This window comes from Triturus cristatus, chromosome 4_1, assembly GCF_964204655.1.
Source record: "Triturus cristatus chromosome 4_1, aTriCri1.1, whole genome shotgun sequence".
In the NCBI taxonomy this organism is placed as follows: Eukaryota; Metazoa; Chordata; class Amphibia; order Caudata; family Salamandridae; genus Triturus; species Triturus cristatus.
In genome coordinates this window covers 614,075,874-614,100,025 of record NC_140585.1, presented here as the reverse complement: position 1 = coordinate 614,100,025, position 24,152 = coordinate 614,075,874, and the positions used below count along the sequence as shown (strand labels likewise).

The 24,152-nt window shown below is 44.5% G+C and overlaps 1 protein-coding gene across 2 annotated transcripts in view; it reads right to left on the bottom strand.

Moving 5' to 3' along the window:
• Positions 1 to 2,404: 2,404 nt before the first annotated feature.
• The window catches only part of LIN7A (lin-7 cell polarity scaffold A), a 407,359-nt gene continuing 385,611 nt past the window's right edge, over positions 2,405 to 24,152 (bottom strand). The window contains exon 6 of one of the 2 annotated variants that reach the window (XM_085652980.1): positions 2,405 to 3,010. Coding sequence is in view for 1 of the 2 variants with exons in the window: in XM_085652978.1 (XP_085509104.1) it covers positions 2,926 to 3,010 (85 nt within the window). In the remaining variant the exon portion in view is untranslated. The remainder of the gene's footprint in view (positions 3,011 to 24,152) is intronic. The other variant, XM_085652978.1, reaches the window with a different exon arrangement.

Here is a 24,152-nt window from a genome sequence, read left to right as displayed (position 1 = left end):
TCTGGAAATGATGCCATTGAATCAAATATTCTTAAATAGGGGAAGTTTTCTGACTTGTATTATGGCACCTAATTTCTCCTACTATGTGTGTAGAACGCTTTGTAAGAATCTTCATGTTACATTAGGATTTACTTAGGTTAGTTGTGCAAATGTGAGACATGCTGCTTTTTCTGAGAGAAATGTTTTCTTGAATATGTGGGATTTGAAAGCAAGCAAGATATATTGCTAGTGTTTCGTTTTCCCTAGATAGTGAAGTCAATTTTTGGGACATTTCTTGGGGAGGGAGGGACAGCACCCTGACATGACCTAGAAATGCACCTCCTTGATAATTGGTGAAAGTTCTGTTAGGATCTTTCTAACACTAATCTATTTCCAAAGGACAATGGGAGCATACATTGGGATATGAACTAGCTATAAATGTATTTGAACACCTTTTTCAAATGGTCATACAGGCACATCCGTTTTGTGCCAACCACTTTTGGAGTGAGCACAATGGATCAATGTGAATGACCGTCAATTGAGAAGATATCAAAATAACTATAAGTATTTGCATCAATGAGACTTTCACACGCATATTGCTGTGAAGGGCAGTAAAGGAATTCTGCTGTGTTGGCTGCACTGTCTGGTGAATGTTATTCTTTTGAATGTATGCATCTATTATGGGATATCACCTCTGTTTTTGTGCTGCTCTTGAAGAACTATTGCTGTTTTCAATTAAAGACACCATAACTGCACTGCTGTGAGCGTTCCTGCTATTTCTACATGGTCGTTCCCACTTAACCACATGCAAAATAGAATATCTGGGTCAGGTGCTGGCACCTAAGCAGCCTGTCCAACACAGTGAGAATAAATGCAATACATCACTCTACTGATGTGCATCTGGACATCCAAAGCAAAAAGCAGAACCTTTGAGAATGCCCTTGCATGAGGTCTTTAGACATCTGTTGCGCACTGCGAAAGCTAAGTGTAGTCGGGTGACAAAGACCCCAAAGATGTTTAGTACCATTTTATATATAGGGCTTCTGTGTGAAAATAACAGAAAACACTCTTTAGAAAAAACGTCTAAATTGCTGATATATTTGAAGTAAAGTATCCAATAGAATTTGAGAATTTAGTATGTAGAGGTAAAGGTTTGTTGCATCTTTACTTTGAATTTTTTTATTAGTATCTGTGAAATAGCTATCTTGTACTTCAATTAATTCTTATTTACGATTAAAATGTTTCAATATTTCCAAATACATTTGCTGTTGTATTAGGCTAGGTTTTTCAGGACTGGCAAAAGTTATAATGAGAGCAGGACTATGCTTCTGTTTGTCTTATTGAACATGTCTGACCTTCAGAGACTGTTTCCACCAATTTCCAGCTCCATTTCAGAGGATGGACACTGGTTGCAGGGATGACGGGCACCGATGTTTCTTAGGAGCTCTCAGCATTGTTCCAACAAATATTACTGATCTTTCCAAGAGAACATATTCACCATAGAAGCTGGAAAGGGATGGTGGCCAGCTCTGTAGAGGCCCTTAAGGAGTTTGACGTTTTATATTGTGGGCATTTAATGCCTGGATAAAATGTGAGCTGCTGTGCTTGATCTCTAAGGGCAGGGATTGAGAGGCCAGGTGGGTGCCAACGAGAAACATGGAGTGCAGTGGAAAAAAGTATCTGGACACAAAAACAAATGAAGACAGCATGATGTACACCATGCTAAACCGCATCTAGTCAGTCCACAGGAGTGGAATTGTGTTAAATGAAAGGCAATGCTGCAATGTACCTATAGAACTGAGATTATACAATGCCCTATCATCTTTATCACGCATTGTAAACATGCCTTTGTTTGTTGGGAGACAATCTTTAAAATGCGACTTACAACCCCAATACGCTAAAAAACAAAAAACATATTGTCAGGTAAAATAGAGAGCTGGACCCCACATACATTACAAGAAGCATTGTTTTGACGAAAAGTACTTAAAAAAAATTATTAGGGAAAGAAACGTATGGATTTAAGGAAATACCTATCGCTAGGCCAAGATGTTGTGTAACTAGGTAAACTATGCATTATCCCACGATTGAAAAATGTTAGTTTAGAACACGAAAAAAGCTGTTGTAAGGTCTACGAGAAATCACTATATTTCCAAACAATGTGGCCATTAACCTTAGTCCTTGTGGTGTTTGACACGTATTTCATCTCACTGATAGCAGAATTAGGGGAGAGTGACAAGGAAAATAGTGAGCGCATGCAAATTTAAGAAAATCCCACCAAATTATTTATCAGTACTGCTCAGATTTTCCAGATTGCAACCCCAGGTGCCGATTAACTACTGAACACATCAATTGGGCAAAGATGATCTGCAGTGAAAGTGCCTAAGTACCATGTTTTAGAGCTTGTAATAAAAACCCTGAAAACTTTTATAAACAGTATAGTTATTGTTTACACTTTAAACAATGACAATCTAAACACGATTCCAATATATTAATACAAAACACAATATATGAAAACTAGAGGTGTTAAAAGACAGTTGGTCCTATAAGAAGAAAACAACTTTAAATGTAAAGTCCGGCAAGTGTTGTAGAACTGGAAGTCAAGTCCGCCGTGCATTGCAGCAGCTTTGAAGGAGAGGGGAGCGCCAGCCATTCAGCTTGCAAGGTGCAACACCAGGAACCGATGCTGCATTCTCTGCATGGTGTGAGGACTTTTGTTCTTCTCGGGCGGGAACTGCAGGGAGCACGCTGTCCGGTCCATATTCAAGGTGTATGGGGACTGACGAATACTGTCCTGACAAGGCATGTCACACACAGGAAAGGTCAAAGAGCCTGGCTAAACAGGGCACGTGCACTCTGGAAAGGAGGACAGCGCGTCTACAGGTATCATTCTCTTCCTAAGGGTTTCTGGCCCCCTCGTTCACAGTTTCTGGATGCGTACCACTTGCTTTATTGCACACCGGAGTACTCGAGCACTGCTGTGTTTGACGGATTGTTGCAATTGTTAGTCTTGTGCTTCTTCTTCAGGAAGAACCTACAATAAAAAAGACAAAGAAATCTGAGAGCACAAGCAAGGCACAGCGTTTACTGTACAGGTAGGTAATTGCTGAACAGATATGAATAGTAAATGGGATTTTTTTGTTTTTGCAGCTAACAGCACATTATAATACAAACACAGTTTGCATTCAGCACAGTGTCTGCAATTTATACAGCTTCATGGTTCTGATGCAGGACTGGCTTTACGGCGGTGCAACTGGTGCAGTCTCACCTGGCGCTGTCCTCGGGGTGGGTGCTGCATTTTAAAATAAGCTATAGATTTAAAAGCACTGATGCAGAGTTCCTTGTGTGTCCTGCAGTTTTCAGGCAACAATAAAATGTCAAGATATTTCTGGTGATTAATGTCCCTGCTGGAGAAAGATCTGAGTTTTGTGGAGTGGCAGTTTCAACTCATCATAAGGTACCATAGGGGATAATATGCCTTCTGCGAAGAATGTGTACCATGCAGATCACAGAACTGTATTCTATGTAGATAGCACAGTGGGTTACTGCTATTGTCACAGAGATCCTTTTGTTACTTGCAGCTCAATAGTTACAATCCTAATGTAGCACAGTGGCCTGTGAACTGTCGACAAAGAATTGTGCGTATACTGCATGTAATAGATTAGGATATTATGTTTTTTTTAATCCACTCTTTCTTTATCCTACTGTTTCTAAAAAGGGATTGTTTGGGTAGAAATACATTCTTATTAGTAAAGTCAACCACAACCAGTGTGGTACGTTTTAAACCATGAGTTTGTGCTGCTCCAGACTCAGTATACTGCCTACTAGTATGGGCGACGTCATTCATACATCTTGTCATCTTCATTGTTTCATGTAACATTTCCTATAGATTGATTAACACATGTATGAGTCACTGTCTCTGTGTAATGTGTGTGTGATGTAAAGTGCTCCAACACCCTACACTTGTATGAGTGGTGCTATAAAACAAATGAAATACATGTTTTCTGGAGAGATGAGGTACACTGTTGGAGGGTGATGGTGAGGAAATCCGTGGTGAAGGAGCCGCATTGGGGGCAGAGGGTGCCAACAAAAGATTGTTGCACCGGGTGTTACCAGCGCCAAATTCAGTGTGACAATGAAGGAAGTGAATTAGAATTGTTGCTTCAGGTGACTGTAAGTTTGAGAGATGTAGACCTGGTTTGGGTTGAGCACCAATCTCTTGGATGAGGATGCCAGCATAATTTTAGATGCAGATTTTTTTGTCCCAAGTGGGTGAGGTACATTTTTAGAGGGATGAGAGTTATGTGCGGTGCCACAGATTCATTGGGGAGTGGAGTGTTCAACTGGCATGGATAGGTCATAGATGAACTGCACCAGAACATGAAATGCAGCAATTATGACACCATCGTATTTCATGATATATGGAGACTGACTGGCAAAATAATCTTTTTCAGCCTTGGAAGGTTCTTAACTGTTAACCAACGTTCACGAGTGTCTGCAAACAGTTTTAAAACTAACGCTGCCCCATTTTAATTGCTTGTACTTGGAGATCATGGCTATGTCCATGTTATGATTTGTGATTCCCGTATTACACTGAAGCACTGTTGTTATTACAGCTTATCCTTATCTTTGTGATGAATTATCTTTCAGACCTATTATTTAGCATGCTTTGGTATTCCAATAGCTGCATTTACAGGGTAGCCTGTTGATATAGGTGGAAGTATCTGGTCTCCAGTCTATTTTATTTCTCCCACTCTTTTTCTGTGTTTATTGCAGCATTGTTGTTCTAGGTTGCTGACAATCTCTTTCCCCATCTCTGGCCACAGCTGATGTCGGACAATTTCAGGCCACTGCCAGTGGCGGGTCCTCCGCTAAGTCGGAGGAGCGTCGCGCCACTGCTCTTCGAGCAGTGAAAAAGGGAAAAAATAAAATGATAATGTTATCATTTTATTTTTCCATCTGCTGGGCTGGGGTAGGGCGGGGCAGAGCTAGTGGCTCAGGGAGGAGGTGTGGTTTGGTCACACTTAAGTGCGCATAACTGCTTGGCCGGCCGTCTTGGCCCAGCCAAACATTCATGTAATGCACAGTCTGGTGGGGAATATGCACAGGCTCCCTGTCCCTATCTGAGCGCCGATCCATGGCACTCAGACCAATCACAACGCTGTGGGGAGCCTGTGTGCCCGGGTGCTTCCTGCAGCTTCTTCCGGACTGGAGTAAGGAAAAAAAGGGAAGCGAAGATGGAGGAGAGGCGATGGAAAAGGTAAATGTGTTTTTATTTTATAATTTTCAAACTCCCCCATTCCCTCCACTCCGCCACCCCTGTTCCCTATCAGCCACCATGGGCCACTGCACATGTGGCTACCGCTTAGTCATGCTAAAGGTGTGCTCAATAAGTCTGTGCACATCTGCATGCAGTGTGGCCATTACCAGAACCCCAGGCTACAGCTACTCCAACTAGGACTACATTTTTTTTTTCAAACATATTTTTTATTTGCATTTAGTTTAACATCACTTGGATATACCAACTCATAAAATTGCACGAGACACAGTTTGAGGTACAGCTTAGCATTACCATAAACAGGTGCACCTAGGCCACATCTCATGTCACTGATCCTACCCCAACTCCTAATAACTGGTTGAGTAATATGAGCTCAGGAACTTGTGCGTATAGTGACTTCTATAGTGCTGTAGCACCCCAGTATATTTCTTAGTACTTATATAGTGTACAACTTTCAATTATACATGTTCCAATATAGAAAGGGGCCTGCAGGGAAATGTCACTCAGTTTGTAGAAAACAAAAGATAACTATTAACCAACTAACTGTGCAGGGGACTTAAGTTGCGTAACAGTATGTCAGAGACATGGGTATGGGCCTGGGAAATGTGGTGTACAGGGTAGAGGAGGGCAAGGATCTTGGTAGCTGCCAGCTTGTTCTCTAGCCACTGTGTCATCTGCACTATATCCCAGCTATATCCCAGGCACGATCGAGGGAGATTCCATAGAAAGGCTTCTCCCAAACTCCACTTATTTTCCCTATTCCCCAAGTCCATCATCAGTCCTATTGGGGTTCTCAACTACTCTGGCATGTTCCCCATCAGACTGAGTATTGTCACCACGGTCACGTTCAGGGTCTCCCAGGCTTCAAGGACCTCTCTCCAGAGCTCCGCCATAGGGTGGTGCCTCAGCCCCCTCAGTTCTCCTCTAGCCAGGAATCTTCTGTCAGCCCCCACCCAGTGGGTCACATCTCGTTTCCAGACCTCTATCGTGAGCCCATCAACAGACTTCCGGGCCATTGCTATCCTCCTCCTAGCCAGAACTAAGGCAAGATCAAAAAATCTATTTCCTCCCTTACGTTTGGGTGGTCTGGGAAATAGCCCCAGCAGACAAACCTCAACCGTGGGCTGCTGCACACGTCCTACTGCCGCCCCCACCAGCCTCAGTACGTCCTCCCTGCGTAGTGTGGTACAGCCCCAGATCATCTGTATAAAATCAGCGTTGCTATAATTACACCTCTGGCAATTGCGTATTTCACCGCCAAAGGCGACCCGGAGTCTGTGGGGTGTCATGTAGGTCAATCTATATAATTAAACTGCATGTGTTTCATCCTGGTATTATGAGAGAACTTTTCTGGGTGTGCTATAATTCTGCCCCATTTCGGATCTAAAAGTTCCCTGTCCAATATTGTTTCCCAGCGATCACATAGTTTTAATAAGGGTGTACGGGACAGCTCCAACAGTGAGGCTTAAAACCATTTCATCTTGTGTTTCGCCATGCCCAATGTAAGCATATAATGCAGTACCGCATGTGTGGTGGGTTCCTCCCGACCCCTACTCCCCGAATGTTCATGTCGCGGCCTCACACTGCATGAACTGACCCAGCTGAAGGCTGAAGCCCTTAACCAGATCTTCAAAAGGTGCAAGAACGGGCTGGTGATAGCAGTCCCTTACTGTCTCTAGTCCTAGTTCAGTCCAAGCTGTCATTTGTTCAGGAGCGAATACTGTTCTTGGGTTGCCATATGGTAGGCCAACCAGGGGCAGGACAGGGGCATACAAAGGAACCCCTGCCACTTTAGCCATGCAGTGTTTCCAACATGCAGGGCCGTGGTCTGTAACAGGGATTGGTGAGGGATGACCACCGCTGTGTCAAGTAGTTTGGCCAGCAGCAGGGCAGTGCGAGTCCCAGAGTCTGTCAAGTCCATCCCCTCTGGGCCCATTCCTCTAGTCACTGTGCAAGCCACTGAAACTGAGAGGCCAGGAAGCAAACTTTGAAGTCCCTCCACCATAGGGCGCTGCAGCATTGCTAAGGACACCCTCCGTCACCCCTTCTCCCATATAAGATCCCGCAGCAGTGAGACCAATTGCTGGAACCACAAGGAAGGTATTGTATTTGGAGGGTTAGTAAACAAATATAGCAGGTGTGGCAGCATGACTATCTTAGATAGGGAAATCCAGGCCATAATCAGGAGTCACAAAGAGCACCAGAAAGGGACACAGGATCTAAAAGACAGGAGAGCCCTCCCAATATTCCCTTCTCGCAGGTCTTCCAGAAAGTGGAAGATGTGAATCCCTAAATATATAAAGGTAGAAGGAGCCCAGTTGAGATCCACAGGGGGCTCTAAGGGGCGGGACAGCTCCACAACCATGGGAAGCAAATAGGTCATGCTTCTGTTAACCTTCAAGCCTGTTAGGAGCTCAAACCTTCCCAAGAGGTCCAGTGCCACCCCAGAGCCCACCACAGCATCACTGAGATAGATCAGGAGATCATCTGTATATAGGAAGATGATATGGCTATGTCCACCCACAGTCAGGTCCACCCCTTCACCTCCCTTTTGGAACAGCACGGCCAGGGGTTTGATCGCCAAGGCAAACAACAGGGGTGATACTGGGCATCCCGGTCGTGTGCCACAGAAGATCCCATATTGCGTGGACACTGTTTTGCCTGTCTTGACCCATGCCATGGGATGTTTATAAATCACCTTCACCAATTTCACCCAACCATCACCAAGACCCATACACCCCATGGTCTCAAGCAAGTAATACCACTGCACTGTCTCAAAGTCCTTTTCCAGATCTATCGATAGGCGGGCCGCTTGCAGGAAGAACCTTATTCCAGGGTGATACAGCAAAGAGTACAATCTATGCAGGTTAAATGAGATATTCTGAGATGGAATAAAACCATTCTGATTGGCGTGAATTAGGGTAGACATGTATGGAAGCAAATGGAGCACCAGGATCTTAATGAGTATTTTATAATCCATGTTGAGCATGGAGAGTGGTTGAAAGTCTGTAATTTGTGACCCTGTAGTGGTCGTCTTGGGGAGAGGAATCATGAATGCGTCTCGCATGGACTCAGGGAGCTGCCCAAGTCTCATAGATTCTGCGTATGAGGTCTCCTAGTGGGAAGCCAGTCTCGAGGGGTACACAGAGTAAACTTCTTCAGGGATGCCTTCTGGGCCCAGGGTTTTACCCGTGGCCATACTCTTAAAAGCCACATGAATCTCTTGTGCCATCAGTGGGCGCCAAGCGTCTCCTTCGCATGTTGGTCCAATGTTTGGAGCTTTAACGCTAGCAAGAAATGTCTTTGCCCTCCCAGAGAGACCAGGGGAGGTGCCTTATACAGGACTTTATAATAGTCATGGAATAAGGCATTTATCACCTCTGGATCATGGACAGACTCAACAGTACCAGTTCAAACAAGTTGGATCGGGGAGCAGCGGGTCTCTGGCCTGACTAGCCATGCCAGTAATCAGCCAGGCCTCCTTTCCTCCTCTTGCACCTTGGTAAGATGTCCCCTACTATCATGGCACTGTAGCTGTTCGAGAGCCTGGTGGTAAAGCACACATGTTTCCCGTAGGGTTTCCAAGTCGCTGGTTCCTGTCACCTGTGCATTATCTAACCTGTGAAGTCTGTCCTCTAGCTCCTCCAGTTCCCGGTGCAGTTCTGTCCCAGACAAAGCCCCCGCGTTACAACTTTAAATGCCTTCCATTCCACCAGCACTGTAGATGCCGTTCATATATTGTTAGAAAAATAGGTATCAATAGGGGCACCCATAGTTTCCCTAAAACAAATATCCTCCAACATCAAAGGGAGTTTCTCCAAAGGCTGAAAAGTCAACTGCAGAGGACTATGATCTAAGAGCGTATGTCCCAGGTATGTGCAACCTCATTGAGGCTGTGATCCTCCTGAAATTCAAACAATTGTTTTATTTCACAGAACATTCCCCTGATGAAGGCCTGAGTCTCGAAATGCATTGGGATCTTTAACCTACATCAGGATCTGAAGCAATTTGTATTTACGCAAACTTAAAATATATCAACAAATGAAACTGTGAAAAATATATTTTGGAATACCAATGTGGCACAACATGGTTTAAAATATATGTGGTCAACACAAAGAATATGGCTTGAATCTTGTGTATCTTTATTGTGTTGAAAAAGAGGGGGCTCAATCCCAAAGGAGTGCTTCATGGGGACACTGTTTTAGTCAAAACAGCACTACTTTAACTTTGAGTATCATTTGACTCCCGCTGGTCAGAGGGAGATACCCATTGGAACCCAACGATGAATAACCAGTTCACTTCTTAAGTACCTTCGATTATCCAGAACAATAGTGTGTGCCGCACAGACCCAAGTATCTCAGTCTTCCAAGAGGGGGCAGGCCGCAGCCTGAGGACAACCATCTTCGGGTCAGCTAGCACCGGCCCAATTATCAATAACTTCTGGCCTGTCTAAATATTAGGCAGAAGAGCATTTTATATCTTCCAAGTGGTTGACGCCATCTAGAGGAACCTCGCTTATTCAAAGAGCATCGCTGTCCTCGGAGTGACTATTAGCAGCGTGACTCTATCCGCTCTGGAAGTGTCCCAATCAGAGTCTCCAGTACCCTTACCTGAGCGGGAACCAGTTTCGGATATGGACTCTCCTTCATGATCTTGGCCACCACCTGTAGTGCAGCAGCTCTCTCCTTCTCAGTCTGGGATGGGCTCGGTTTTTTGGACGGTCTCCGTTTGGGCTTATTCCAGGCCCTCTTCCTAAATTGCGGATCTCTGACTGTAGCAGCAAAATCTGTGTTTGGGGGTGGTCCCCCAGATTTGTAGCACTCAAGCCATTTCCAGGCTGCCCCAGAATCATCGCAGAAGTGTGTCTTCTCCTCAAGCATTATGCAGATTTGGGCAGGTAACATGAAAGAGTATTGCAGGCCCTCCTCTCGCAGAGCCCTCTTGACTTAGAGGAACTGTGGTAAATAAAATTCCTTTACCTGGACTGAATTTGATACAGAAACATAATAAAATAGCTCAGTAAAATGAGAGGCAGAATCCGTGGTATTAGAGGTTCGGAATGGGCTTTATTCCAATAATCGATTATAATCGGTTGCTCCAAGTTCCATCACCACGGGGGTTCAGGAAGTGAAGTACATACATTATTGACATGAAATGACTTTTATAGATCATACATTACAATGAAGCGAATACAGTAGGCGTAACAATTGATAAGGAAAAATGACGATTTGTCTGCGTAACCAAAAATGGGTGGAACAAGGAGTAAAAAGGAACGTAATTGGTTATGATGTCACATGTAGGTGGATCTATAAGATAATACTTGGCATAGATGCGCGCGCAGCAGCATGACGTGTAATTGACGTGTAACTAGGGGGTGAAGGGGACTTGACATTTAGCTCTACATGTGGAGACAAGAAGTCTGGGGGGTCAAGTCAACCTAATCCCAAATCATATCTAACATCCTATGTTTAAAGAACTATGTTATCCATAAAAGAAGGACTCTCGGACAGAATCTGTTCTATACTGACTGTGTGTGCGTGTACAAGCGTCTAAGTGTCTACACTAAATGCGAGGGGGTAGAAATATTCCATGGTAACAGGACTATGAATTACTTGCATGAGGACCGAGAAGCCGGGCCTTTTGCTTGGTAACTGGAAGAATGTTTACTTAAACTACTAGGCAGGAATGCATCGGCTGAGGGAGAAGCAGATAATTCGAAGGTGAAATACAGTTCTTGGCAGAGAATAGGCTGATGTCAGGCTTCGTGAGCCGCGCAGAGAATGAGACAAAGTTCATGGTCACAGATGCAGGCTCGAACTGGGGTTTTCAGAGGCAGAGAGCAAGAAGAGTTTGATGACAGAATCTGGGCCTACTTGCCTGGACTGTAAAATGGCATAAGTGAACCATATAAAGCCGGTGGCCTTTCATATTTAGGAATGGAATATCCGGCCTATTCATGGCGGATCTGACAGAGGGCATGTTGACGGTGGACGCACATGTATTTGCGTCTTCATAACTGGAACTGGAGGGAACATACATGTACTTGTGACATGCACGTAGAACCGTTGGGGTCCAAGATAGGGGACATAACTGATCGGAAAAATCCATATTTCCACATTCCCTCCTTGTCCCCTACTTGCCCGTTAAGAGATATCAATCTTCATCAATCCATTGATCTGTTAATATAACATCATTTGTTCTTCTTTCTTCTTCCGGGACGAACGAAATCTTGGTGGTGGAATACACGATGTGGTACACAGACCACAAATCGCTGGTCCACATTGCAGACATAGACAGCAACTGAATAGTATGAGAAGGCCAATACCTAGGAAGGATAAAACTCTCCATCCCCAGGCTGATATCACACTCCAAAACCAACTGGACCAAGTCCAAGTGCCTGGGTTCTGGTGTATCTGGTTTACAATCTTATGAAGGCGAGTGATGGCTTTATATACAGATGGCGAATTTTCTGGTATGAATACGCAGCAGCTTGATCCGATGACCCTACAAGCTCCGCCCCTATCAGCCAGGATGACGTCAAGGACAAGACGATTTTGAAGCACAACAATCCGCATAGCAGACTGCTCTTCCGTTAAATTGCCTAAGGCGGAAATAGTCTCATTCACTACTGCTTCAAGGGTTCTAGTTAATCTACGTATCAGTTTACTATTAGTAACAGTACCTATATAGGGAAAGATGCCTTTATTGAAATCTGTGTATTTTTCCCATGCTGTTTCAGTGTAATCGACAATTGGGAGATCTCTCCGCTCTCTGTTGTGTACTAAATGAATATTTCTGTAATAATCAGGAGGAGCTAGAAAAACAGGTGGCAAAAGAAATGCAATGTAGCAGGTACCATCCCAATCTAGAGGTAGACGCATATATGCAGTCTGACCACATATAAAGTAGGAGTGGTGATAAGCTCTAAATGAAGATTTGCCTTGATCACTGAATTCTACTATAGTAGTGCATTTACTATGGCCCATATGTATGGAACCAACCTTTCTTACACATAATTCCCCTTTTGCTGGGAATACTGACATGGTGGGTAAGACTAGTTCAACTTCGGATATGACATTTAGAATCATGGGATTAGGTGTAAAATTACCTAATCCATATACTTCATTTTCTAGATCAGTTCCTGTTCTTTTGGGGCGACCCTCCTTGTCAGGGTAGCAGACCTTGAGTAAAACTAGGTTCAGATTTCCCCATACCCACTGACCTTGGTAAACAGCTGTGTCTGAGTCTATGGAATTGATTAAACTAAACCATGCTCCACAGGAGCCGTTATGTGTAAATGGGTGTGGAAAGAATGGCAGGACTCCTTCATAATTCTGATAGGGAGGGAGCCGACCACACACCCAACAATTGGTGGCATTACTAGTTTGATGGGAATGATGTAACATACTAATGAAAGTGTTATTGCGCAGCGCAAGTCTATAAGATAATTCATGCGGAGGTAAGTCACTAAAAGAATGTTCAGCAGTAACATTATAAACATGTCTAGAAATAGGGTAATATATATGCAACAATATGCTTGCAGTAATTATTAAAAGACTCAAGAAAAACAAGATTATTAATGTCACTATGCAATGGCTACGCAGTGATTTACAATACGCCTGTCGTTTCATCATTTTTCGCGACTGTCCATGATTCAGGTCTAGAGGATACATGTCAGAGACAGATTCAACCGCTTCACCTAGGAGAGGACTTAAACAATCAAATCGTCTGACGTTCTAGGCCTCAATTTAACTTTATAGAGTTCGTTTTCAGTTTTTTCAACCACAGGAAGTTTTGAATCAGTCTGTGAGGGAGTGCAGGGCACAATGTCTATATCCGAGGATTGTCCATGAAATTTCTTGATATGACTTGAATGAATCCAGCCCTTGCGGCCCTCGATCTTCACGGCTGTCCTTGTGGTTAGCAGAACCAACTTGGGTGTCTTCCACCTGGGCTCCAGCTGAGTCTTTCGGTCGAAATTTCTCACAAATACGATATCACCCGGAACTACGTCATGGGGTTTCACCTCAGTGTTGTCGGGAAATGCTGCAGCAACCTGTGAACGACAAGATTGTAGTGCAGACATCAAGGAAGCCAAGTAATCTGTCAGCATATTACAGTCAACATCAGTTATTTTGCGTGGAATAGGCGTCCCCCACATATTTGGTGGTCTGCCGAAGATCACCTCATACGGGGATAGCCCTGTTCGAGAGTGTGCTACCATTCTCATGTAAAAGAGTGCAACTGGTAACGCTACTACCCAGTCGACACCTTTCTCTCTGCATATTTTGGACAATCTGATTTTCAGTATCTGGTTATGTCTTTCTACGAGACCTGCTGCCTCGGGGTGTCGGACACAGTGGAATTTCCACTGATATCCTAACAGAAGTGAAACATGTTTCATTAATTCGGATGAGAACGGCTGGCCGTTATCTGAGTAGACAACACGTGGTAAACCGTATCGTGGGAAGAATTCTCGAACCAACTGTTTGGCAGTAGTCGGGGCAGTGTAATCTGAAACCGGGTACGCCTCCGTCCAACGGGACAGAGCGCAGACGACTACGAGAACGTATTTGAATCCTCGACATCGTTCCATCTGGATATAATCCATCTGGAGCACTTCAAAAGGGTGATCAGGAGGATGAAATCCACCCTGTTCTACGGGAACGCTTTTTCCTGGGTTAAACTGACAACAGATCATACAGGTACGGACTTTTTGCTTTGCTGCTGCTCGTAAATGTTTATTGAACCAAATGTGTTGAATGCTGTCTAGCATAGCTTTTTCTCCGAGATGTGCTGGACTAAGTGTAGTGTTAATTATAACTTGGACCATTGAATCAGGAAGGAACCATACAGACTTTTCCTTCATCATCCATCCTTGGTCCGTTTGGATCCCTCCTAATTCAGTCCATTTCTTTATTTCGTCTTGTGTAGCATGTGTTTGTATGTCAATTACGTCAAGAGTAGGATCTTTAACTGTCATACAATGTGTCGGCATCGGGACTATTGTCTTTGTCATGTCGGGGGTTTGAGTTTGAGCAGTCTGTTTAGCTGTTCTGTCGGCTAGATCATTGCCTTGGGAAATGATATCAGTAACCTTCGTATGGGCCTTACATTTCATAATTGATATTGCAGTGGGTCGATGTATTGCATCTAATAAAGCATGAATGAGGGGTCCGTGCTGAATGTGGGCACCGTGGGAAGTTAAATAACCTCTCTCTCGCCACAGCACGCCGAAGTCATGTACAACTCCGAATGCATAACGTGAATCAGTGTATATGTTGACTTTTTTATTCGTGGCTTGAATACAGGCTTGTGTCAGAGCGATGAGCTCTGCGGCTTGAGCTGACAAAGTATTTATACGATTAGTTTCAATGACTTCAGTATCTGTTGTGACTGCGTAAGCGGCCACTAACTCTCCTGTACTTGTTCTCATACATGAACCATCTACATACAACGTCAGGTCTGGATCTGACAATGGGACATCGGTTAAGTCTTGTCTGGGTTTTGTCGTTATAGTAATAACTTCAATACAGTCATGAGCTAGTGGGTCTGTTCCGGTTACTGGCAAAAGTGTGGCAGGATTCAATGTGTTACAGCGTCTAATTTCTATATGTGGCTGAAACAATGTAAGTTCATACCCTGTAAGTCGCGCTATAGTCAAGTGTTGTGTTTGCGTTCTATTTACAAGAACCTCTACTGCGTGTGGTACTTGAACTGTCAATGGATGTCCTAACACTATGGCATCGCTTTGTCTGATTGCTAAAGCTGTCGCTGCTACTGATTTCAGGCATGCAGGCAAAGCCTGAGCTACAGGATCTAATGTACTAGAAAAATAAGCACATGGTTTGTGTGCTCCTGCTTGTTCCTGTGTGAGTACTGACAAGGCAGTACCTTCGCGTTCTGTAACAAAAAGTGTAAACTGTTTTCTGTAACATGGTGTTGCTAAAACAGGTGCTTGACATAAAGCTTTCTTTAAGCTTTCAAAAGCTTGTGTATGTTCCTGAGTCCAAGGGAGAACAGTCGATGTGGCTGCCTCCTGTGTTGTCAACTGAATGAGTGGTTTTGCTAGAAATGCATACTGAGGGATCCACTGTCTACAGTATGAAGTGAGGCCTATGAAAGCCCGTACTTCCTTTTGTGTCTTGGGCATTGGCATGTTAGCTATTAACTGAATGCGGTCGGGTGTAAGCTGCCTTCCCTCCTTGGACAGCGAGTGTCCAAGATAAACAACTCGCTGGACACAGAATTGCAGCTTAGAAGGGGACACCTTGTGCCCCTTTTCGGCTAGAAATTTTAAAACTGTCAGTGATGCTTTTCACATTCTGGTTCGCTTCTTGCGGTGATCAGCAAATCATCGACGTATTGGAGCAGAGCAGTGTTAACTGGCGTGTGGATACTATCTAGTTCTCGTTTCAGTGCTTGGCTATAGATGCTGGGGCTTTCTGTAAATCCTTGAGGTGCGCGTGAGAATTTAAAGCTACGTCCATTTAAACTAAATCCGAACAAATATTGGCTTTCCGGATCTATTGGGACGCTGAAAAAAGCATTCTTGAGATCAATTACAGTAAAGAATGTTGCTTCAGAATCAATGGCTGTCAGTAATGACGAGATATCTGGGACCACAGGGAATTGTGGCACAATGCATTTGTTTAACTCGCGCAGATCGATAACCAATCGATAGACTGGCGGGGCCTTTGGATCTGTTCGTTTAAGAATCGGAATTATCGGTGAATTACATACATTGGAGTCTGTTTCCACAACTACTCCTTGGGCAATGAGCTCGTCAATGATTTGCAGTAAAGCCACTACAGCATCTGGTGGTAACTTGTATTGTCGCATTCGTGGTAGCACCACTCCTGCCTTTAATGTGACTCGATATGGTGTAATATTCATGCGTCCAACATCAGTAGGGCCTTGTGCCCATAGATGTGTAGGTAATGTCTGTAGTCGGGAATCCATGTCTCTAGACACATAGTGACCTTTAAAATCACGTAAAAACAACCTTACTCCTTCCGGAGAACAACATATTATGGCTCCTAGAGCTTTCAACGTTTTTATTCCTAGCAAGTTTTCTGGACATGATTTAGTAAGCAATAAATCTGTAGTTCGGGTCAGAGGTCCTATCGTAAGTGGCAGAGGCTGTGACACTTCATTAACAATAGGTTTTCCTGAAAAACCAAGGGAAATATTCTGTGAGCCTGAGAGGGGTGCCCCTGGAACTTCACTACGTTTTATGGTCGTTCGACTTGCCCCTGTATCGAGTAGAAATTTTCTATCTTGGCCTAATAATTTACTATGTACATAAGGTCCTTCTTGATCTACTGGGATTTCAATAAGGGGTAAGTCAACTTTCCTCTCTAGGCTAGTTCATGCGTAACGCTGATACTCAGGATATTCATACTGTGCGGTCTGATACATTTGTCGTGTTGTTGTCTGTGTGGCAGCAACAGGCAACGGTGGTGCAGCTGGCACAAACTGTACTGGCTGTTGTGCGGCTGGCATGGCCTGGGCATGCTGCAGAGCTCCTTGTTCATTCTGATCTTGTCTAAGTGGCCGTGGTCTTTCTTGTGTTTTACCTATGCTGATATTATGTTTCAAAACTGGACAATCGTGTACGTAATGACCTGGCTTTTTACAATAATTGCATGTCCCTTTTACAGGTCCTGCTGAATCGGAATGTGTCATACCCTTTTTATGTCCTTCAGCTGGAACTGTCTGGGAAACTAGCATTTTCATTTTCGTGTCTTTCATGCGTCTGTGTTCATGTTCTTGTTCCTCTCTAATTCTATTGTGATGGTACTGTAACATTTGTAACATTTGTGATGGAGTGTTACCTTGCCAGGTACTCTCGAATTTTAATACTCTATTCTTTACTGGGGGCAGGGCATTTTCTACTAATTTTGTTACAAACAGATGTGGGTATGATTCGCTACTTGCTTTTATGCCACTATTTATACCAAAACATTTTTCAAATCGGGCATAGTAATCACTAGTGTCTTCATCTTGCTTCTGTTTACAGGCTGAAATTGTACCCCAATCTTCCTTTTTCGTAGTTAATAAACGTGGCAGTACCTGTACTAATAAACCTGGTAATGCCTTAGTTTTATCCCCAAGTCCTGCTCCTGCAGTTCGGGCCTTTTCTTCTGCTTCTAACACTGACCATTCTATCTTTTGGTCTCCTACCTCCCACTCTTTTTCCTTGAGTTTCTCATAAATACCAGCAGGCATCAATACCTTTAATATTGTCATAATGTCGGGATAGGTATACTCTCCCATGAGTAACATGTCCTTAATTTCTCGGTGAAAACCCGCTGGATCTTTGTCATGACTGGGTACCACTTTTTTCATTTGTAACAATTCTATTTTTGATATGGGCGTATATACAAATACGCGCTTAAACTCGTTGTCCTCGCCTTTTATTGGGTGCACTTCTCGTAAGGGATTCTGTCTATCCATGTGATACGTGGTTCTTTCCTTGACGGGCAATGAGACACGGTCTGAACATACAAAAAGAATATACTGCTTTCTTGATTCTAGAATTTCTTTAATTAATTTAGTACCTGAACCTCTCCATTTATTCATAAGCAATTCGGTCAATATATCAGGTAAGGGACCAGGGTCCGAATGCTGACTCCGATATAGTATAATGAGTTGTTGAATCATATAAATCCCAGCTAACCTCTGTTCGTCTGGGGTGAGATTCAAAAATGTGCGTGCTACTGTATCATCACTATATTTTCCGGGACTGTCCACCCAATGGACAGCTGCCCTGGCTAAATCTTGTTCATCCATAGAATCGAGAAAATGATAACCCCTTCGTTCTTGGAGTAGTTTGTCGGCGGTTTGGAACGAATGCTCGTTAGACCTTATATTAATTATAGGTATTTGGAAATTCCTGTTATTATCTGGACATATCGGACGTATCGAGTCAGTAAGACATCTATTACTATTACAAGATCTTCCTCTACCTACATAGGCTATGGTGTCCGACTGTCCTGTGGGCAGTCCTCACCCTTCTTCCTCGCTTTGTTCGAACTCGTCTACCTCTAATCTCTCTTCGTGTAGGCGTTCTATTTCTTTACGGATCTTTCGGCACATGGCTATTATACAATTATGCTTATCATGTCTACCTTCTGATATGTTCTGACTCCATCTGGTAAGAATTTGCATTGCTTCCGGGTCTACCCCCGGTCGGTCTTGATTTCTGATCACACAGTTTATGAGGAAACGTAACAGTTCCCCCTGTATCTCTACTTTCTGGTATTCCATAGCTCTGTTAATACATTCTGGATCTCGCCCTGTTTGGACAAAATGATATATTTTATCTAGATGCGCAGTCATTCCTGGTAACTTTCCTAAATACACTGCAGCTCGTCTGATACGCAATGATGCCAGGGTCATTTCGTCCTCTTTACCGGGCACAGGGTCATATCTGCAATCTATAAGAAGTTCCTTCAGCGTACGGGCACTTATGAGTTTCGGTGTACGTGAATGTGCTGACTCTTGAAAAGTAAGTTTATTTATTCTGGGTGGCGTAGAAAAAATGTTGCTAGCACCTCCCGTAGCCCCATCTGGGGTGTCGGGCGTGAAAGGATTCGTCGAACGTGACACAGCTACTACAGGTGTGGACACAGCTATAGAAGTGGCTGTAGGAGCGGATGCAGAAACGGATGTGCTTGCCGGAACTTGTGACTCGATTTGTTGCTGTAGGGATACGGGCACTGGATCTTGGCGTTGAACCTCCCTGATATGCGGTCTATGTGGGGCGGAATTTGCATACTCGGGAGCTGCGTCATCTAAATATGAGGAAAGAAAAACATCTTCTGCGGTTCTAGGATGCCCCTTAGGATGTACCTTTATTGGGAACAATGGGGGTGGCAAGTCTTTCGGTATTTCTGGAGTAGCCTTAGGTAATCCTTCGGCCAGAAGGGGATACATACCATTCATAAGGGCATTTCTTTGCCTATCTACTTGTTCTGATTTCACTCGGATGCCTTCCTCAATTAATAGATTTTCTCGAACTTTATTTGAACTCTCTTTATTCTTTTCTTCCTGCCTACGTGCTTTTTCTGTGCGTCTATGAGATTCTTTACGCCATAACTCAACGGCGTCTTTCTGTGACTGTCTGACCTTCCTTTTCCATAACTCTTCCTCAACTTTCATGATGCACTCTGCATCCCAGGTTCCCGCTGTGGGCCACCTCTGACTTTCTGGTAATCCCTTGGTGTAGTCTACCCATAAATCAAGAAATAATATAGCGTCTAAGCCATGTTTGTGATACATAAAGTGCCCTGGAGTGTCCCTAGGAGGAATAGGAACGGCTTCTTCGAGAACCCCTTTTCTAGTAGTGATCTGTCTTAATTTCGAAAAGAGCGGCATATTGAGAACTGACCTTATACTTGATTTTGACCAACTGACCTGATACTTGATTTTGAACAGACTTAATACAATAAACACGGTAATGAACAGTCATTCATACCACAATATGCAGGACGTTTTTTTAAACACATTAAACATTAAACATTAAACCTTTAACTGAAACAACAATGATGATCGTCTGCATAACTAATCACCAAGCTTAATTCTTGACAATAACTAGATACTTCGGAATACTTGATATACTGCTAAACAGTACAGATACACTGCTAAAACAGTGCAGACCGGATTTGTGTACCCAAACCCGTCTTGACCGGCACAACCTATGTGCACGTCAGAAATGCCTCCCCAGCAATGGTACTCACCGGGTAGCTTCGGAAACGGAAGGCCTCGGTAACTTGAACTTGAACCGGACTGGACTCGACTCGACTCGTCGGACACTGGACTTGACTTCGAACTGGTGGGTCTCTGTATACCTCGGATCTTGCTCTCTCAGCTAGGCTCTGGTCGGGATACTTCGCACTTCTCACCGCCTCGTCTGGGTGTTGATCGCAGCCTCAGTCGCCCCCGCTTGACCGGAGGGAGATACAGGAAATCCTGCTGGTACGCGTTATTGTCCGTCCAGCTGTGGCAGGAGACCGGGCCTGCAACTCACCGCCGGCGCGTGAGATGAGAAAGTGTCCCTGTTCGGGCGCCATTCATGTGGTAAATAAAATTCCTTTACCTGGACTGAATTTGATACAGAAACATAATAAAATAGCTCAGTAAAATGAGAGGCAGAATCCGTGGTATTAGAGGTTCGGAATGGGCTTTATTCCAATAATCGATTATAATCGGTTGCTCCAAGTTCCATCACCACGGGGGTTCAGGAAGTGAAGTACATACATTATTGACATGAAATGACTTTTATAGATCATACATTACAATGAAGCGAATACAGTAGGCGTAACAATTGATAAGGAAAAATGACGATTTGTCTGCGTAACCAAAAATGGGTGGAACAAGGAGTAAAAAGGAACGTAATTGGTTATGATGTCACATGTAGGTGGATCTATAAGATAATACTTGGCATAGATGCGCGCGCAGCAGCATGACGTGTAATTGACGTGTAACTAGGGGGTGAAGGGGACTTGACATTTAGCTCTACATGTGGAGACAAGAAGTCTGGGGGGTCAAGTCAACCTAATCCCAAATCATATCTAACATCCTATGTTTAAAGAACTATGTTATCCATAAAAGAAGGACTCTCGGACAGAATCTGTTCTATACTGACTGTGTGTGCGTGTACAAGCGTCTAAGTGTCTACACTAAATGCGAGGGGGTAGAAATATTCCATGGTAACAGGACTATGAATTACTTGCATGAGGACCGAGAAGCCGGGCCTTTTGCTTGGTAACTGGAAGAATGTTTACTTAAACTACTAGGCAGGAATGCATCGGCTGAGGGAGAAGCAGATAATTCGAAGGTGAAATACAGTTCTTGGCAGAGAATAGGCTGATGTCAGGCTTCGTGAGCCGCGCAGAGAATGAGACAAAGTTCATGGTCACAGATGCAGGCTCGAACTGGGGTTTTCAGAGGCAGAGAGCAAGAAGAGTTTGATGACAGAATCTGGGCCTACTTGCCTGGACTGTAAAATGGCATAAGTGAACCATATAAAGCCGGTGGCCTTTCATATTTAGGAATGGAATATCCGGCCTATTCATGGCGGATCTGACAGAGGGCATGTTGACGGTGGACGCACATGTATTTGCGTCTTCATAACTGGAACTGGAGGGAACATACATGTACTTGTGACATGCACGTAGAACCGTTGGGGTCCAAGATAGGGGACATAACTGATCGGAAAAATCCATATTTCCACATCCGCCATCTCTGAATTTCAGCTGTGTAGTCAGGGAAGATCGAGACTTTGCTGTTATCTATCACAAATGGGCCAACTGATCATGCCTTTTGTAGGAGGACATGCCTGTATTTATAATGCAGGAGTCTCGCCACCACTGGACGCGGTGGGCAACCCGACGCGAGAGGTGTGCCCTCTCAAGGGTGTATATCGGTCGAGAGGCTGTCTGGTGCTACCACAGTGTGTAGGCAGGGTGCGAGGAAAACAATCATGTCTCTACCTTATGTTCCCTCCGGCAGCCCAACCACCCTGATGTTATTCCTTCTATTGCGTCCTTCTGCATCTTCAACCATGTGTTCCAATGAGCGAACCCGATCAGAGAGCTCTGCAACCTGACATGACAGTGTTTGTTGTGCAGGATGAAGATCAACGATCGAGGCCTCTGAAACTTTCACTCTCTCCTCCTATTTATGATGTTTAGCTCTAAGCAACCCAAACTCCACTGACACAGTACTAATATCTTGGTGTAGGATGGCCTTAGTGTCTGCAATAGCGTCAAGTATCTTGGTAAGTTGTTGCTGCAGCGGGTCCACCAGAACCATTGATCCCGGTGGATCTTGTTGTTGTTCTGTGACGTCATCCCCCCCGATCTGATGGCACTCCTGCCGTCTTCGCCCTAGCCTTTCCAATCTCTGGTAGGGACGATTCCTCAGGAGACAGAGCACCAGCAGGCTACACCAACTCAATGTGGCTCAACAGACAGGGGTGGTGCACTGCATGGATCTCAGAGCACCCACAGCTGTACTTCTATCACCTTTCTGCACTGGGTCTACCAGGACGCTGACCAGGATGTTTGGTTGTGTAGGGCAAAAACAGGGCCTGGAACCTACACGGGGCTCCCAGCGGTTCTCGGTGAGGGTAGCTGTCCCGTTGGAGAGGCGGGATGGGGGCTGCCTGACTAAACAAGGTCAGCTGTTCCAACTCTGAGCCCTCTACTACCTTCAGCCACACCTCGCTGCTCTCCGGGACTATTCTGGGCCGATCTCTGCACCTCTCGGGCTCCAGCAAGTCCATCTGGTGCCTGGGACCTGTCACAGGACCCCCTGCAGTGCTGAACACACACCAGAAGATCAAGCAAACTATGGGGAAGGGTGGGGGAAATCCTGTCTGGGTCCTCACTGTGTCAGAGCAAGAGACAAACCTCCGACGGGAGCTTCCACGGCTCGACTCAGCCCCCTAGTGCAGTGGTCACCTCTCGCTGCCTGAGTCATCTGATTATCTCAGAGGTCGCCGACCTTTGCCTCGTTAGGCTGGCCAGTCTGGTCGAGATCAGCCACCTGCCGAAACCAGATGCAGCACCCCCCTGTAGTATAGATGCGCCCGGTCACACAGCTTGCCAAACCGCACCTCGGGCAGTTTCCCCAAGTTCATGGCTGTCTAGATCAACTCACCCTGCCGAAAACTTCCTCAGTATTGGGAGACCACTTTGATGTCCAGGCCACGGACTCCCCTCTGCAGTTCGGACTTCACCAGGAGGTGCCGTTTACTGTCTCTGTGCCTCTGATGCCTGACTGCTCCCTTTCTTTCTCGCCTGGGGAGTTCACCCCTCTTGCTGCGTTTGTCCACCCATAAGGGACACCAGATTGCCACTTGGGCCTCGCCGACTAGCAGGCCGGAGTTGCCATTTTAAGGTGAGGCTTGTCGCTATCCGGCCCTTTTTGGAGTTTCGGTCGTGTCATCTCGTCTCCCAATTCTTCCTCAAGGAGATGTCACGAACCGGGCAAGTCAGCAGGCAGGCTGAGCACCGATATCGCAGGATACACAGAGCAGCAGACTCACGCATCTGCCATCGGTGGCTTCCAGGCCATGCCAACTAGGACCACATAACAGGTGCAATTATGACCAGATCTGATCTGACTGACAAATAGCAAAGAGGGTTTAGTTACGCCTCCAGCCACTCCATACTTGACTGCTGAAAGGGAGACCTTCAGACTGAAATCTTTCCTATAAATCACTGTGAGTTGCTTTACTAATTCTGAGGTCTATGGCTAATGACAGCATTGAACTCATTAGCATAAATAAATACCATAAACAGAATTTTTTCTTTAGACCAAACACCTGGTTGTTAGAGTCATTGACAGATTATGTTGATTTTACCTCTGTGCAGCCTACAAATTAAGCCACAACCCAGAGGCATAATGGTTATTTATGATAAGTACTTATCAATCATGACCATACTTATGAACAACTTTGCCAATGCAAATGTATTCTTGTTTTCCCCCTGAGACCTGTTTCGTCCTTAACGAGTGTGCTGGCTTATCAATCTGTGACACTGATACCAATTTCAACGAGATATATTCATAGTTCACAAAATTTCGAATTTTTAGTCTTGGGTGATGTTAACCTGTGGGTGGAGGTATTGGAATAATCAGCAGTTAAGTCTTTGTTTTAGCATCCTGCAGCACTCTTGGCCTTAATTGTTATGTTACTAGCCCTATCAATGCCCTAGGACAAATGATCGTATTTGATATTTTCTCATCTGAGTTAATCTCATAGTTGTGAGTTTATTTCATAATTAGATTACAGGATGGTTGCTTATTCAGACCGTAAGGGCATCTATTACCTTTTGCATTTGTTCTATTACATTTCATCCTTCTTGGCAAAAGCCCTTATATCATA